Genomic DNA, 15,112 nt, shown 5'->3' with positions numbered 1-15,112 from the left:
CTGGGAATTCTTCCAAAGTAAATTGCTCTCTCTCATGCACAGATTTATCCCATCTCGTCTTCAGTTGTCATACCCTTCCTCCCGCCCATGGTACACGGAATCTTGTGGTGAGGCAGTTGCCCTGAAACAACTTGCCTTCACCTCCTGGAAGGCAAATCCAACGGAAGGAAATCTAATTTCCTTTCACAAAGCCCGGAACAAGTGTGTGCTCACCCTCAGGAGAGCCAGGAAACAATATCTCTTCACTCTCAAACCTGTCTCCCTCTTCCAAATCCAGGTGGCGTCTGGTCAAATCTGCTTCTGGTGTTTGTTCCCCTTCCATCCCCTCCCTTACCTCAAATGGCTACACAGCTAACTCCGCACGTGAAAAAGCTGAATGCCTCAACTGTTTGCCTCAAAATCTTGTGTCCGGAACCCGTCCCTCTCTGAACCCAACATACCAGTCGTACCAAGCTGCTCCTGGACTCTGTGTCCTTCTCTCCTGACAAGGTGGAGAAGTTTCTGTCAATCCTGGACTCCGATTCTGCAACTGGACCAGACGGCATCAGCCCATGGGTCCTAAAATCCTGCTCTGACGCACTTTCACAGCCTCCCTCTGTTCTCTTCACCCTCTCTTTTGCTCAAAGTCATCTGCCATCAGCTTGGAAATCAGCCAACATTACCGCTTTACACAAAAAGGGTGCAAAAACAGATCCTTGCAACTACAGACCAATCAGCCTTCTCCCAATTATCAGCAAAGTCATGGAATCCATCATTGCTTCGGATATCAAATCCGTCCTCTTCTCCAATGGCTTGATCTCTGATCATCAATTTGGTTTCAGACTAGGTCACTCCACTCTGGACATGCTGCTTCTGCTGTCTCAACAATGGATGGAGGTCTTCAATGCCAAACAGGAAATTAGAGCAGTCTCCCTTGACATATCACGTGCCTTTGATGCAGTTTGGCACCCCACTCTGCTCACCAAACTCTCCTCCTATGGTATCCATGGAAATCTCAACGCATGGCTTGCGGACTTCCTCTCTAGTCGTAGTCAACGTGTGGCCTTGAATGGGTTGTTCTCATCTCCCTTCCTGTTCAGGCTGGAGTTCCCCAAGGCAGTGTTCCGGGCCCTGTGCTTTTTCTGGTCTTCATCAATGATCTCTCTGGCTCTCTTGAAAATCCTCTCCATCTCTTTGCTGATGACTCCACTCGACCGCTCCATTCCTCATCCCTCAGATCGGCAGTCTGCAGCCTCCTCACTCTCTGCAGACCTGGACAAAATAACAGACTGGTCAAACAAGTGGAACAAGTCTTTCAATCCTGACAAATCTCTCTCATGATGTGTCTCAGAAAAGACCGACTGGACAACCCTCCCATCTACTTTCTGAACAATCCTCTCAAAGAAGTTGCGTCACTCAAGCTTTTGGGTCTCAATATCTGCCATGATCTTTCTTGGGAAAACCACTTTCCAGCAAAGATTTCAAATTTTGATTTATCGGTCCATAAGACCTTCTTGCAGTCTTCAGTAGTCCACTGGCGGTGTTTCATGGCCCAGGCAGGCCTCTTTTTCTTATTTTGCCATCTTCGCAATAGATTTCTTACTACCACTCGACCTGTCAAACCTGCAGCTCGAAGTCTTCTCTTCACAGTTGAAACTGAGACTTGCTTACTTCGACCAGTGTTAAGCTGTGCTTGAAGCTGTGCTTGAAGCTGTGCTTGAAGCTGTTGTCCTGTGAGCCGCCTGTCAAGCAAGCTGTTGACTCTCAGAAACTTGTCTTCTGATTCTGTTGTGGCTTTGGGTCTGCCAGACCTCTTCCTGTCAGAGTTTCCTCCAGTTTCCAAGTGCCTTTTGATGGTGTAGGAAATTGTACTCACCGACATCTTGGCTTTCTTTGCAATTTCTCTAAAGGAAAGACCTACACTTTTAAGGGTTATAATGGTCTGTCTGTCTTCCTTTGTTAATTGCCTTTTTCTCACCATTATGATAGCAATATACTACTTCCTGCAGTGCAATATTGTCCAAATAATGCTTCAGAGGGTGTAATAACAGTCTGTTCCAATACTGCTTTTATACAGACAGAAGGTTTGTAATCAAGTAATCACCAGAGGTTGGGACACCTGTCGGAATTGTTTGCATCAACTTTCAAGACTTAATTTACTTGCATTGCTGCAGAACAGATGTAAGTTGTTAACCCATTACTTGTTCCCTGAAGAAGGCCTTTTTTTTAAACAATATAACTGTGCAATTTACATTATTTTCCCGTTTTTGCTAACCGAAACTTCTTCTTTTTTAACCTCGAGCAGTTTACTGCTTACCTTTGTACCATTCCAGGTTATTCACTGGACTTGAATTGCTTAAATTTCAATAAAACTGGAAAAATTGAGGTGTTCTAAAACTTTTGACCGGTAATTTATATAACGAGAGTTTCACAGGAATGTCCTTTGACAGCATAATGGCAAGGGCCCATGGAAATTCCTCTGTGTCCTTTGGGTCTAAAAGGTCTTCGGCATCGAAATGGTATTTGGGGTCCTCCAGATCTTTTGGGTGTTCATGGTCTTTTGGGTGTTCAAGGTCTTTTGGGTGTTCATGGTCTTTTCGGTTTTGGATGGTGGAAGGTGGTGGAAGAAGAAATGCGGGCAAGGGGGTTAACAAGGGGAGATGCAGACAATTTCGGTCCTGCAACATTGCAGAAAATAGGGCAAAATGGAGAAGATTGTCATGGGGACCGCAAGGCTAACCCCCACTCTAGCAGGGAAAATGGCCTTAAAATGCATGTTGTTGTGTTGTATGGTCTTTTGGGTGTTCATGGTCTTTAAGGGTCTTTGGCTCAATGTCTTTCAGATATTTTGTGTCCTACAGGTATTTTAAGTCCTCCAGGTATTTTGGTCTTCGAGGTCTTTGTAGTCTTTTGGGTTTTTCGGGGTCTTCGGGTCTTTGTGGTCTGTTGGGTCTTTTGGATCTTCGGTGTCTCAAAGGTCTTCAAAGGTCCAAAGGGCCTTGGCAGTCTAAATTGTCGAAAGGTACATTCCAAAGTAATTAATAGACGCCATGTAATTAATACACAGGATGCAACCGTTAAAACGGTGCGTAATTAATATATTAATTAAGTCAGTCACATGGCTAAACGGATGGACGGCTTCACCAAATGAGTTTTTTCATTTTATAGATTTTGATATAGGCAGATTGACTGTTTTTTTTGTTTGTTTTTTTTCCTGTATATGTGCAAACCCATTCCTAATATGTGCAAACCTTTGAATAATCCCCTCCAAGAAGTTCTGTCACTCAAGCTTTTGGGTCTCACTATCTGCCATGATCTTTCCTGGGAAAACCACATTTCAAATCTGGCCTCCAAAGCCAGTCACCGACTGGGCATCCTCCGTCGTGCGAAGACCTTCCTTGGCACACCTGAGCTCCTCACCACATACAAGGCTTTCATCCGCAGCTCTATGGAATACTGATCTCCCCTCTGGGCTGGTGCTCCTGCCTCACACCTAGCTCGTCTTCACGCTGTTGAAACCAAAGCGTTCAGAATCATTGGAATCTCCCGCGATGAAGCTAACTCCAAGGGCCTTTCACTCACTCACCGCAGGCAGGTTGGTTGGTTGGTGGTCTTTCCGTCTTCTACCGACTCCTCTCCGGCCTTGCCCCCCCCCCAGCTCTCTCTGGGCTCTGTCCCCCAAATATTCCGACAGGTCGCACAAGATCTGCCTGCAACCCTCTTATGGTTAAACTGCCAAAATCAAGACTCTCTGCTCAACTTCACTCCTTCATTCCTCTTTTCTCCCGCCTCTGGAACAAACTCCCTCACTCTCTTCAATCCCACTCCTCCCTTCCAGGTCTTTAAAACAGCTGTTCACCACCATCTCTTATCTTCCCCCATCCAAAACAATGATCTTTTCTACCCCCGCTAATTTCACCCCAAATCCACTTTTTTGAAATACCAACTTCTTTCCTGGAAGTCCTTGGTGTCCTTGTGTTTTATACTTCTCCCACCGCCCCTTCCCACGCCTCCTCCCCCCAAGCCCTCTCACCTCCCACACATCTCCCGATGTCCCTGCTCTCAAATGTTGTGTTTGTGTGTTTCCCCTTCTCTCCTCATCTTGTCTACCGCTCCCCTTTTTGTATACTTTGTTTGTTTGTCTGTTTGATTAATTTGTGTGATAAACGTTAGCTCTTTCACGAGCCTCGATTCTGTATACAAATAAAACAAATAAAAAAAAATAAAAAACCCAAGACTGAGCATGAGCAACACACCACGTGAGCAACAAAATTTAATACAACTTGAGAATGCACGATAACAGCAATTTAAACATCCGCATGTGCTGTTTAGACCCAAGAGTTCTTAAATAAGGTATCATTCATCATTGTATGTGCTGTAGTTATGACATTTACCCCAATCAATGGGTCTAAAGGGTCATACAGGTCTTCAGGGTCATTTCAGGGTCTTCAGTGTATTTTGGGTCTTCAGGGTCTTCTGGGACTTTTGGGTATTGTGTATCTTTTGCATCTTTGGGGTCTTCATGGTCTTCAGGATATTTTGGGTCTTCCGGGTATTTAAGGGTCTTCCACGTATTTTTGGTCTTCGGGATCTTTTGGGTCTTTGACGTCTTTGTGGTCTTTTGGGTCATCATTGTCTTTAAGGGTCTTCGTGGTCTTTTGAGGCTTTTGGATCTTCGGGGTCTTTTGAGGCTTTTGGATATTCGGGGTCTTTTGAGGCTTTTGGATCTTTGGGGTCTTTTGAGGCCTTTGGATCTTTGGGGTCTTTTGAGGCTTTTGGATCTTCGGGGTCTTTCGGGTCAACAGTCAAACATGGAGGAGGTTCATAGGGGTTGCTTTGGGGTTGCTGTGCTGCCTCTGGCACTGGGGTACCTTGATTGTGTGCATGGCATCATGAAATCAGGAGATTACCAAGGCATTTTGGAGCACAATGTTCAACCCAGTGTCAGATGGGTCTCCTTCGAAGGTCATGGGTCTTGCATCAGGACAATGACCCCAAACACTTCAAAAAGCACCCAGGAATGGTTGAAGACAAAACGCTGGACTGCTCTGAAGTGGCCAGCAATGAATCCAGATCTAAATCCCATTGAACACCTGTGGGGAGATCTGAAAACAGCAGTTGGGAGAAGGCACCCTTCAAATCTGGGAGAACTGGAGCAGTTTGCACAAGAAGAGTGGGACAAACTGCCAGTAGAGAGGTGTAGGAAGCTCATTCATGGCTTTAGGAAGCGCTTCGCGGCAGTTATTTTGTCCAAAGGCCGTGCTTCCAAATATTAAGTCTGGGGTGTCAATAACTTTGTCAATTCCATTTCTATTTATTTTCTGATTTAAAAGGATATATTAAGTTCTGAATCAAATATATATGGATGACTATGGATGACTATTATTTGGGGAAGAATGTTACAACGATGGAAAGATACAATTGTCAAAATCACATCTACAACAACATTCACACCAGAAAACATGTCATTTCTGAAAGTGGCATCCATCTATATAAAACTCAATTTAGGAAGCATTTCCATTAAACACGAGAGAAAAAGTAAACAATATTACCTTAAATCATTTTCTTTTGCATAATCACCGTTCAGTTCGTCCACAGGTGTCAGAGCTCTCTTCCTCTTCTCAATCCTTACAAACAAGAAAATGATAGGTGACCACTGGTAAGGTATGCGACAAATTTACACAGAGAGATTCTGACGTTGATCATATTGTGACACCACCAATGATGTCTGGTGCATCAATTTGCGAAAAGATTGGATAAACAACAATTTGCAAAATTTCAAAATAATTTCAGATTATGCCAAAGCATTGCGTGACGTTTGGTATGAAAGTAATGCGTTATTCAATTTCATTCCAGGTCTACCCTCGTAGGAAGGCAACAAAATCAGTCCAGAAAGAAGCATTTCCTGACCATCAAGCTCGACTGGTACTGCGATCAGTCATATAATGGCTGCTAAACTCTGAAGTGCATAAAAAGTACAGCGCTGTGATCAATTAAAATTTTACTGCACAGGGAACACATCATATGGACACATGTGCAGCAGAAAAATGCATACGGGGACTTTACCATTGCTGTGATCACAATTAAACTGCGGGCAAAGTATTTTAAGAGTGGGAAAACAGTCCTCAAAGAAGAGGCACAGTATCACAGTGCGGCCACTGCGGTGACACCAGAAAAGGAATATCAAGGTGAATGAGCTCATTCAAAATGATCGAGGCATCACCACAAGATTTGTGTGAAACAGTGGATATGGGAAAACCAGCAGTAATTCCTATCGGAGAAAGGTCGGTGGTCTCCGACGTCTACCGCCACCTTCCTGGTCTTGCTCCCTCTGCTCTTTCCGTGCTTTATCCCCCTCCCCCAACACTCCCTCCAGGCTTCCATTTCTGCAGGGCTCACACAGTCTACCAACAACCCTGTAGAATTGACTTCCACATTTTCTTCAATGTCATCCTTCCCTCAAGGTCTTCAAGACAGCTGTTCTCCACCATCTCAGGCCATCTTCCATCCAAAACCATGATATTTTCTTCCCCCATTAACACCCCACCCCAAACCCACCTCCTTCCAAATTTCCGATTTTTCCTCCTGTATCCATCTTATCCACACCACAAGTCCTCCCCTACCCCTCATTCCTCCCCACATCCCATATTTGTCCAAGTTTCCCCTCTATTTTGTCCTTTAACCCTGCTGTTGGTATTTCCCCAATATCTTTCTACAATCCCTTTTGTTCTGTTGCATACTGATCTGTTCAGTGTTATAACTCTTCCACGAGTCTCGACTTTGTATAGAAATAAACACCCATCATTGAGGATCATAGGTATTCCATGGTCTGTGCTTGTTGCATACGTTCAATGCTGAATGATATCCACAAAGAAAAATCAGAAGACAACCTGTAGTGAACTACTCAAACATTTTAAAGCTGAAGTTGGGACATTTGTGTCACGCATAATCACAGCAGACGAGCCATGGTTGAACCCTTTTTATAAAATTTATATATTTATAATCATAAAAATAATCTCACTACACTGTGCAATCGAGACAAATTCAGAGACAAAGTACTGTTAAACTCCAGGTTCGTTTTCCGATTCATGTTCAAAATATAACATTAAATTGAAATTAAGTTGTTCCTCAATCATAAACTTATGTTTGTAGAAGGACAGAGTGCTAGACTGTGAATCATTTGCTTAATCCTGCTTTTCGCTTTGTGCATGTGGGGTAATAAGCATCACCATTTTAACATTACCGCAAGCATCTGCACTTCCACCACCTAAACATTCCCCTTTATCCCAAAACATTCTTCATATAATCCTGCAGCAGCCCATCGAGGCCAAACAAAACAAAAGAAACATGTCTCGGCATTAGAAATGCACACCAGAAGAAATTTGGAAATATTCTTGCACAAGCAAATATCCGTACCGATTCTCGCCGACGGGCGAGCGTATGGTCGAAGTCGACAACCCCATTCTCAATCCCCGGCTCGTCTGGCCAGACTGCCAAGCACAGCGGCTCGGTGTGCCAAGTGGACTACCCGTGTTCAACCCTCTCTTTAACGCATCAGATTGCCCATCCATGCTTGGGTGCTTGTTAGGGCTCTAAGAAACCACAACATACATGTAACTGCTGACAACTGGAACAAAAAACAAGAATCCTGAAACTTTGAAAAATCAGAAATAAAATTAATATGTTGAAGAACACAAGAAATGATAAATTGTATGAATTTGTTATGTCCATCATTTTTTTAAAATTTAGCCTGGTGTTGGCTTAGCGGTTAGGGTGCCGGCTTGGGATCCTAGGATCCTGAGTTAGAATCCCGGTCAATCGTTGAATTAACGCCAGGGGGGTTGACTCAGCCTGTCATCCTTCCGAGGTCGGCAAATTGAGTACCAGCTTGCTGGGATGAATGGTCCCGGGTGTGAACCCCAAATTAGAATAGGTACACCGTATCCCTGCGCATCGTAAGAGGCGACCAAGGGTTGGCGTCAGGAAAGGCATACGGCCATAAAAAAAACATTGCCTCAAACAGGGAACCATGAGCTCATGGGGCCCGCAAGGCCAACCCCCGCTCTAGCGGGGAAAATGGCCTTAAAACGATCAGTCATTCATTAATTCATCATTTTTAAAAAAACGTTTAAATAAATATACAAGCACCATCAGAGCAATGGTGGGCAAACTACACTAAATCTGAGAGAATAATCAGAGACCCACAGGTCTGACCCTCAAACAAGTCCCCCAAGGGCTGCAAAATCCAATTTACCACAACCACAAGCCAAAGATGAGATTTTAAGTTTAAAAATATTTACATCAAAACTATAATACTCATATAAACATTCAGAATGCTATGAAAGACTGAACACGTCAACACAAAATAAAAAGCATTTAAAGTCAAATATATGACTTACTGCATGCGACTTGTGAGTGACCACATTTTGTGTAAAGCACGTAAGAGTGGGGGTAGGGGTTCATGGAGGTAGAAAGATCACGATCAGGGATGGGGTCATGAGTTTATAGCCTGTTATAAAAAAAAGAAGTTATTATTACGATTAAAGGGTGTTTCAAAAAAGTGGACTATCTGAACGTTTTATTGTAGAACAAGAACAACACACTTCGACATAATGTCGTCGAACGATATGCCTCCGCCCACATTATTACATCATTATAATACTTGTACAAAGTTTGATTTAAAGCCATTCAGCTGTTCACAAGTTATCACATTTTTACCTAACATGACCTCTGATCTTTGGCCTTTCACCTCAGGACCCCAAAATCTAATCAGTTAATCTTTACATCACTATACATATCTGTACCATGTTTGAATTAGATCCCTTTAGCCTTTCTCAAGTTATAAACCGATTACAGACTTTGACCTTTGACCCCACAATTTAAACAGTTCATCTTTACATCATCTATATATAGACTTGGCATTTAATATGGAATATTTTTTTTGTGGGGGTGAACTTACTTTTCAAGATGACTTGGAACCAAAAGTTCATTGGAATTATGTTGAAATTATTCTAGATTTTGTTAATGTGACCTTTAAAAGAAACAAAAACCACATTTGACATTTCGAAGCAAATAAATTGGTCCTTGAAAGTGATGTAAACTGATATCGAACTCAATTCACGGACAGTACTGTGTTAAACTTCTGTGCGTTTTCCAGAAGTATCTCTTTATTTTGCACATTAGCCAAAATTCTTTTTAACAAAAACAAAAGTTAAATTACGACTGGGATTACGGAGAGTAAAATTACATTTCAGTACTTCGTGTAACCCCCACGAGCATTCAGGAGAGCACGTACACGTTGAGGCATGCTGTTCACGAGATTTGCCAAGGTTTGGACAGGAATCGCTTGCCATGCAGTTACAATAGCCTGCTGCAATTCACGCACAGAGGCAGGCTGCTGGTCCAAGTTGTCGATTTGACGCGTTAATTCTGCCCACAAGTTCTCGATCGGATTCATATCCGGGGACATGGCAGACCACTCCATATGCTCTACACCACGGTCAGCAAGAAAGTGTTGGATCATGCGAGCACGATGAGGCCGTACATTGTCATCTTGGAAGACAAAGTTTCCTCGAAAGGCTGCACGAACAAATGGAAGCAATGTTTCTTCCAGAATGGCCCTGTGCTTGAACTGGTTCAGGTTTCCATTCAGAACAACCAGGTCAGTTTTGCCCCCTGCATGAAAAGCAGCCCAAACGGTCACCCCACCACCTCCAGCTTGGACTCTTGGCACTATACAATCTTCGTTGTAGGCTTCATGCACTTGTCTGTGCACTCGGACGCGGCCATCTTGACGATAGACCAGAAATCTAGACTCGTCACTGAAGATCACGTGATTCCAGTGTCCTTTGTTGCCATTGACGGTGCTCTCTGGCCCACTGCAATCAGCGCTGGTGGTGTTGTCTGGTCAGACGTGGCTTTCTCAGGGCACGCCTGGCACGATAGCCTGCTTGAACCAGTCGTTGGTCGACTAGCCTTCTGGATACAGGCACATTTGTCAGTTGCTGCCACTCAGCCCTAAGCCGATTAGCTGACTTGGTACGGCCATTGCGGACTAACCGGTGCAGCTGGCGATCATCCCTCCTTGTGGTTCTGCGGGGACGTCCTGGCCTCGGTATTGGAGTAGGGACACCCCTCTGAGCATTTCGTTTCAGGATCTTTGACACCTGACCTTGAGTGATGCCATACCGCCAAGCAATAGCACGCTGTTTCATGCCGGAATTTCGTAAAGCCACCACTAAATGACAAACAGCATTGTCGAGTTGACGGACCATTTCCAGGGGAAGCGGCAATAACTTTTGTAGACGTGCAGCAGTTGTTTTCCACTAATACAGAACGCAACAACCCTTATATACCCGATTGTGAAGCCAATCATCAAATGTACCTGTCCATACATTTTGTCACGCCACCTGTGATATAATCCTGTTATTGACTTCTTGCTGCGACAGACAATCAGTGACATGGTTCTTTGAACAAAGAAATCACCGAAGCGTAAAAGAAACTCACCAGATTGATATACCGAGTTCAGAAATTAAACCCAAGTCAAGAAAAAAAATTATTCCATATTAAATGCCAAGTCTGTATATAAAACACTGTGTGTGTGTGTGTGTGTGTGTGTGTGTGTGTGTGTATGTGTGTGTGTGTGTGTGTGTGTGTGTGTGTGTGTGTGTGTGTGTGTGTGTGATGTTACCGATAGACTCCTAAACGGAGAGGCTCACGTGCTTGATATTTGGCATAGACGTGGCCATTGAGCCTAGGAAGAACATGGCCGACCTAAATAAAATTATTTCATAATATTTTTTTACCATATTTTTACCTCAGCGCATTTCAGCGAGGAATATTATGCACGGAATCTGAGGCGGTGGCAGAGCAGCGCGCTGATTCGCTCAGAGCGATCACGTGATGTTCCTTGCCGCCATAAACTCACAGTTACGCGTTCGCACGTAATTCAGAGCGAAAAGCGATTGCGTTTTTTCACATTTCAGCGAGGAACATTGCCATTCACACCACATAGGTTTTTTTTTCTTTCATCTTTAGATCCATATTTTTTTTCAGCGAGGAATATTATACACGGAATCTGAGGTGGTGGCAGATCAGCGCGCTGATTCGCTCAGAGCGATCACGTGATGTTCCTTGCCGCCATAAACTCACAGCAAGTAGCATAGATTTTAGCATGATTAGCATGATTTAGCATAGATAGTAGCATGTTTCACATATATTTTTTTTCAGCGAGGAATATTATACACGGAATCTTAGCCGGTGGCAGAGCAGCGAGCTGATTCGCTCAGCGCGATCACGTGATGTTCCATCCCCGCCGCCAGACCATTGAACATAAAACACAGTTTGTGTGTGTGTAATTTAATGTTACCTCCCCTCCCCTCCCCCCTCCGTCCTCCGTCCTCCCCTTCCCCTCCCCCCCTCTCCCTCCCATTCCCCCCTCTTCTCCCATTCCCCCCTCTCCTCCCCTCCCCCCGTTCCCCTCCCTTCCCCTCCCCTCCCCTTCCCCCATCCCACCCCCGCCCGGCAATGCCGGGTACTTCTGCTAGCTCTACAAAATTCTACCAAATTTGGTCAGAATCTCATCACTGGTTCACAAGTTTTTTTGTTTTTTTTTGTATACAAGATTGAGGCTCGTATAAGAGCTAACATCAATCACAAAAACAAAAAAAACCAGACACACAAAACATACAAAAAAGGGAGCGGGAGACGGGATGGGGAGAGAGAGGGAAGCACACAAGTACAACAGCAGAGAACAGGGATAACAACAGAACAAGTTATCATGGTAACAGGATTTTTACAAAATATGACCTCTGACCTTTGACCTTGTGACCCCAAAATCTAATCAGTTCATCTTTACCTCATTATACATACCTGCACCAAGTTTGATTAAGATCCCTTCAGCCATTCTCAAGTTATCGCGGTGCCGAAAACCTATCAGGGACGGACAGACGGACAGCCGGACGGACAAACTGAAAACATAACTCTGGCGACTTCGTCAGCGGAGGCATAAAAATTACAAAAGGTAAATTCAGTGATACATTGTGATACATTGATAATTAATTGATATCATTGATATGTGATACATTATGATTCATTGAGCAAGTTCAGCGATACATTGATGGAATGCATCCACCAAGCCATTTTGAAATCGCTCATTATTACCCTCTCCGAAGGAGAGGACATGCATTTCAGTCCGTTTGCTTGTCTGTCTGTCTGTTTGTCCGCACAGAATAAATATGATTACCTCTGCCACTGAAGGTGGATGGAGGTTTTGTTTTCACCCCTGTCTGTATGTTTGTCTGTCTGTCTGTGAACAAGATATCTCAAAAAGTTGTGTATGGATTCGGATGACATTTGGCAGAGAGGTAGTGTATGTCACAAGGATGAAATGATTGGATTTTGGTTCAGGTCCAAATCCAGATCCGGCCTATCATTGGGATACAAAACAAACTGTTCAGCCTGGCTTAGGTGTGCCCTCTACCGAGTGCCGTTCTCGTTTGCTCTGTAACCGTTGGTCCAATTGACAGGAAGTTTTCACCATAGGAGCACCTACTCCTGTATAATTTTTAAATGATAATTATGATGTCATAGGTCACGTGGTATGTGCGCCATCTTGGAAAACTGAAAAAAAATTGCACCTCTATAACTCCGAAAGCGCTGCATAGAAAAAAATTGAGACATGGTTCATTGTAAAGAACTCTCCATTTGGGAATAACGTATTAATGATTGACATATCCCTGCATGGACAATGTAAGAGACGACTAAGAGGGTTGGCGTCAGGAAGGGCATCCGGCCATAAAAACATCGCCTCAAAAAGAGAACCATGACAATTACAACTACATATGGGCAGGGTACAGCCCGAAGTGGAGATCGGTTTCTGAGGTTTGGGACATGGAATGTAGGGACAATGACAGGGAGATCAGGAGAAGTGGTGGAAGTATTGGTCAGAAGAAGAGTGGACATATGTTGTGTGCAAGAGACGAGATGGAAGGGAAGTGGTGTGAGATTGGTGAAGGGTAGGCAGGGACAGAAATACAAGTTTGTGTGGCAAGGGTGCCTGGAGGGCGTGAATGGTGTTGGTGTCCTGTTTTCTGAGGAGTTTGTAGACAGTGTGGTGAGTGTGACTAGAGTGAGTGATAGGTTGATGATGGTGAAAATGATGATTGGAAAGCTCTTGGTGAACGTCATCTCGGGATATGCTCCGCAAGTTGGTCGAAGCGATGAAGAGAAGGCAAAGTTCTGGTGTGCGATAGAGAAGCTGATGGAAAACGTGAAAGATGAGGAAGTTGTTGTGGTAGGAGGAGACCTAAATGGACATGTGGGAAGGAGTATGGATGGTTTTGATGGAGTTCATGGGGGGTTACGGATATGGTGTGAGAAATGGAGAAGGTGAAAGGATTTTGGAGCTTGCTGATGGAGCTGATTTGTTGATTTGTAATACTCAGTTCCAGAAAGAGGATCATAATCTTGTTACATACACGTCAGGTGGGTCGACGACAACCGTTGACTACCTGATGGTGCGTAGGCGAGATAGGGGGCACCTCCGGGACACAAAGGTGATCCCGGGGGAGGAGGCCGTTTCACAGCACCACTTGGTTGTCTGCAACATAAGGGTGAAGGTGCGAGGAGAGCTCGGCGGGTGAAATACCAACAGAGAATGAAGGTGTGGATGTTGAAAGAGGTGACAGTAAGGGAGGCATTAAAAGAGAGGCTGAGTAGGGTAGAGGATGATGTGGTTGAGCTTGAAAGTGGTTGGATGTCAATGAAAGCTAGTCTGTTGGGAGCCGTTGATGAGGTATGTGGATGGACAAAAGGACCACCGAGGCACTCGGAAACATGGTGGTGGGATGATGAAGTTGGAAAGAGGATTGACGAGAAGAGGAAGAAGTTCAAGGAGTGGCAGAAGGCGAAGGGTACGGGAGCAGAAACAGCAGAGCATGAAAGTTATAAGGCAGCCAAGAAGGCTGCAAAGAAAGATGTAGCAAAGGCGCAGGAGGCATGTAGGAAAATGTTCGGAGAACGCTTGGATTCGGAAGAGGGTCAGAGAGCAATATTCAGGATTGCAAAGCAGATAGTGAAAGAGAGGTGTGATGTGATGGGGGTGAGTTGCTTGAAGGATGAAGTGGGACAAATCGTTGTGGACCCAGATGGAATTAAAGTAGGATGGAAAAGATATATGGAAATTGCTGTCGAATACAGAGAATGAATGGGATGGCAACATAGAGAGTACCCCAGTTTTAGGACTGGCAGAGAAGATAACTGAGAATGAAGTTGAGGAAGCGATAAAAGCAATGAAGAGTAGAAAAGCGGGAGGGCCGACAGGAGTTGTGCGAGATTGTTGAAGGCAGCAGGAAGTTGGGGTGTGAAGAGAATGACAGAGATCTGTAATCTGGTGGTGAAAGAAGGCCGCATTCCAATTTTTTATTTTTTTATTTTTTTTGTATACAAGATCGAGGCTCGTGAAAGAGCGAACATTAATCACACAGAAAGACAAACCGACACATAAAACATATAACATCGGGAGCGGTAGACAAGATGGGGAGAGAGGGGGAAGGACACAAACACAACATTTGAGAGCAGGGACCGAGAGACATGGAGACATCAAGAGATCTGTGAGAGGGAGAGGGCTTTGGGGGGGGCATGGGAAGGGGGAGGCATGGGAAGGGGGGGGGGGGGGTGGGAGAGGTATAAAAATTGGGAACTGAGAAATTGGGAACAATGGATTGGGAACTGAGTACCCTCGTCCCTCTATACAAGGGGAAAGGTGACCCTCTAGAGTGTGGCTCGTACCGAGCGATAAAGTTATTGGAGCATGGAATGAAGGTATTGGAAAGGGTGTTGGAGAGGAGGATAAGGAAGAAAGTGAAGATCGACGAAATGCAGTTTGGATTCATGCCAGGAAGAGGAACGACGGACGCACTTTTTATTGTGAGGCAGTTGCAGGAGAAGTACATGGAGAAGAGGAAGAAGTTGTTTCTTGGGTTTGTTGATCTGGAGAAAGCATTCGATAGGGTTCCACGCAAAGTATTGACATGGGCATTGAGGAAGTTAGGAGTGGAGGAATGGTTGATCAGAGTAGTGATGGCAATGTACAAAAGAGCGCGCACAGCTGTAAGGACGAAGGACGGGAACA

The 15,112-nt window shown here is 44.4% G+C and overlaps 1 protein-coding gene across 1 annotated transcript in view; it reads right to left on the bottom strand.

Annotated features, from left to right (window-relative positions):
• LOC137433730 (ubiquitin carboxyl-terminal hydrolase 37) overlaps window positions 1-15,112 on the bottom strand; it is a 149,500-nt gene that overhangs the window by 91,141 nt on the left and 43,247 nt on the right. Inside the window, 2 exon segments of the mRNA XM_078786177.1 lie at window positions 5,532-5,606; window positions 7,396-7,571. Coding sequence (XP_078642303.1) covers window positions 5,532-5,606; window positions 7,396-7,571 — 251 coding nt within the window.

This window comes from Myxine glutinosa, chromosome 10, assembly GCF_964187855.1.
Source record: "Myxine glutinosa chromosome 10, kmMyxGlut1.1, whole genome shotgun sequence".
NCBI lineage: Eukaryota > Metazoa > Chordata > Myxini > Myxiniformes > Myxinidae > Myxine > Myxine glutinosa.
The sequence above is the reverse complement of the archived record's forward strand: the minus strand, read 5'-3'. Positions and strand labels throughout refer to the sequence as shown.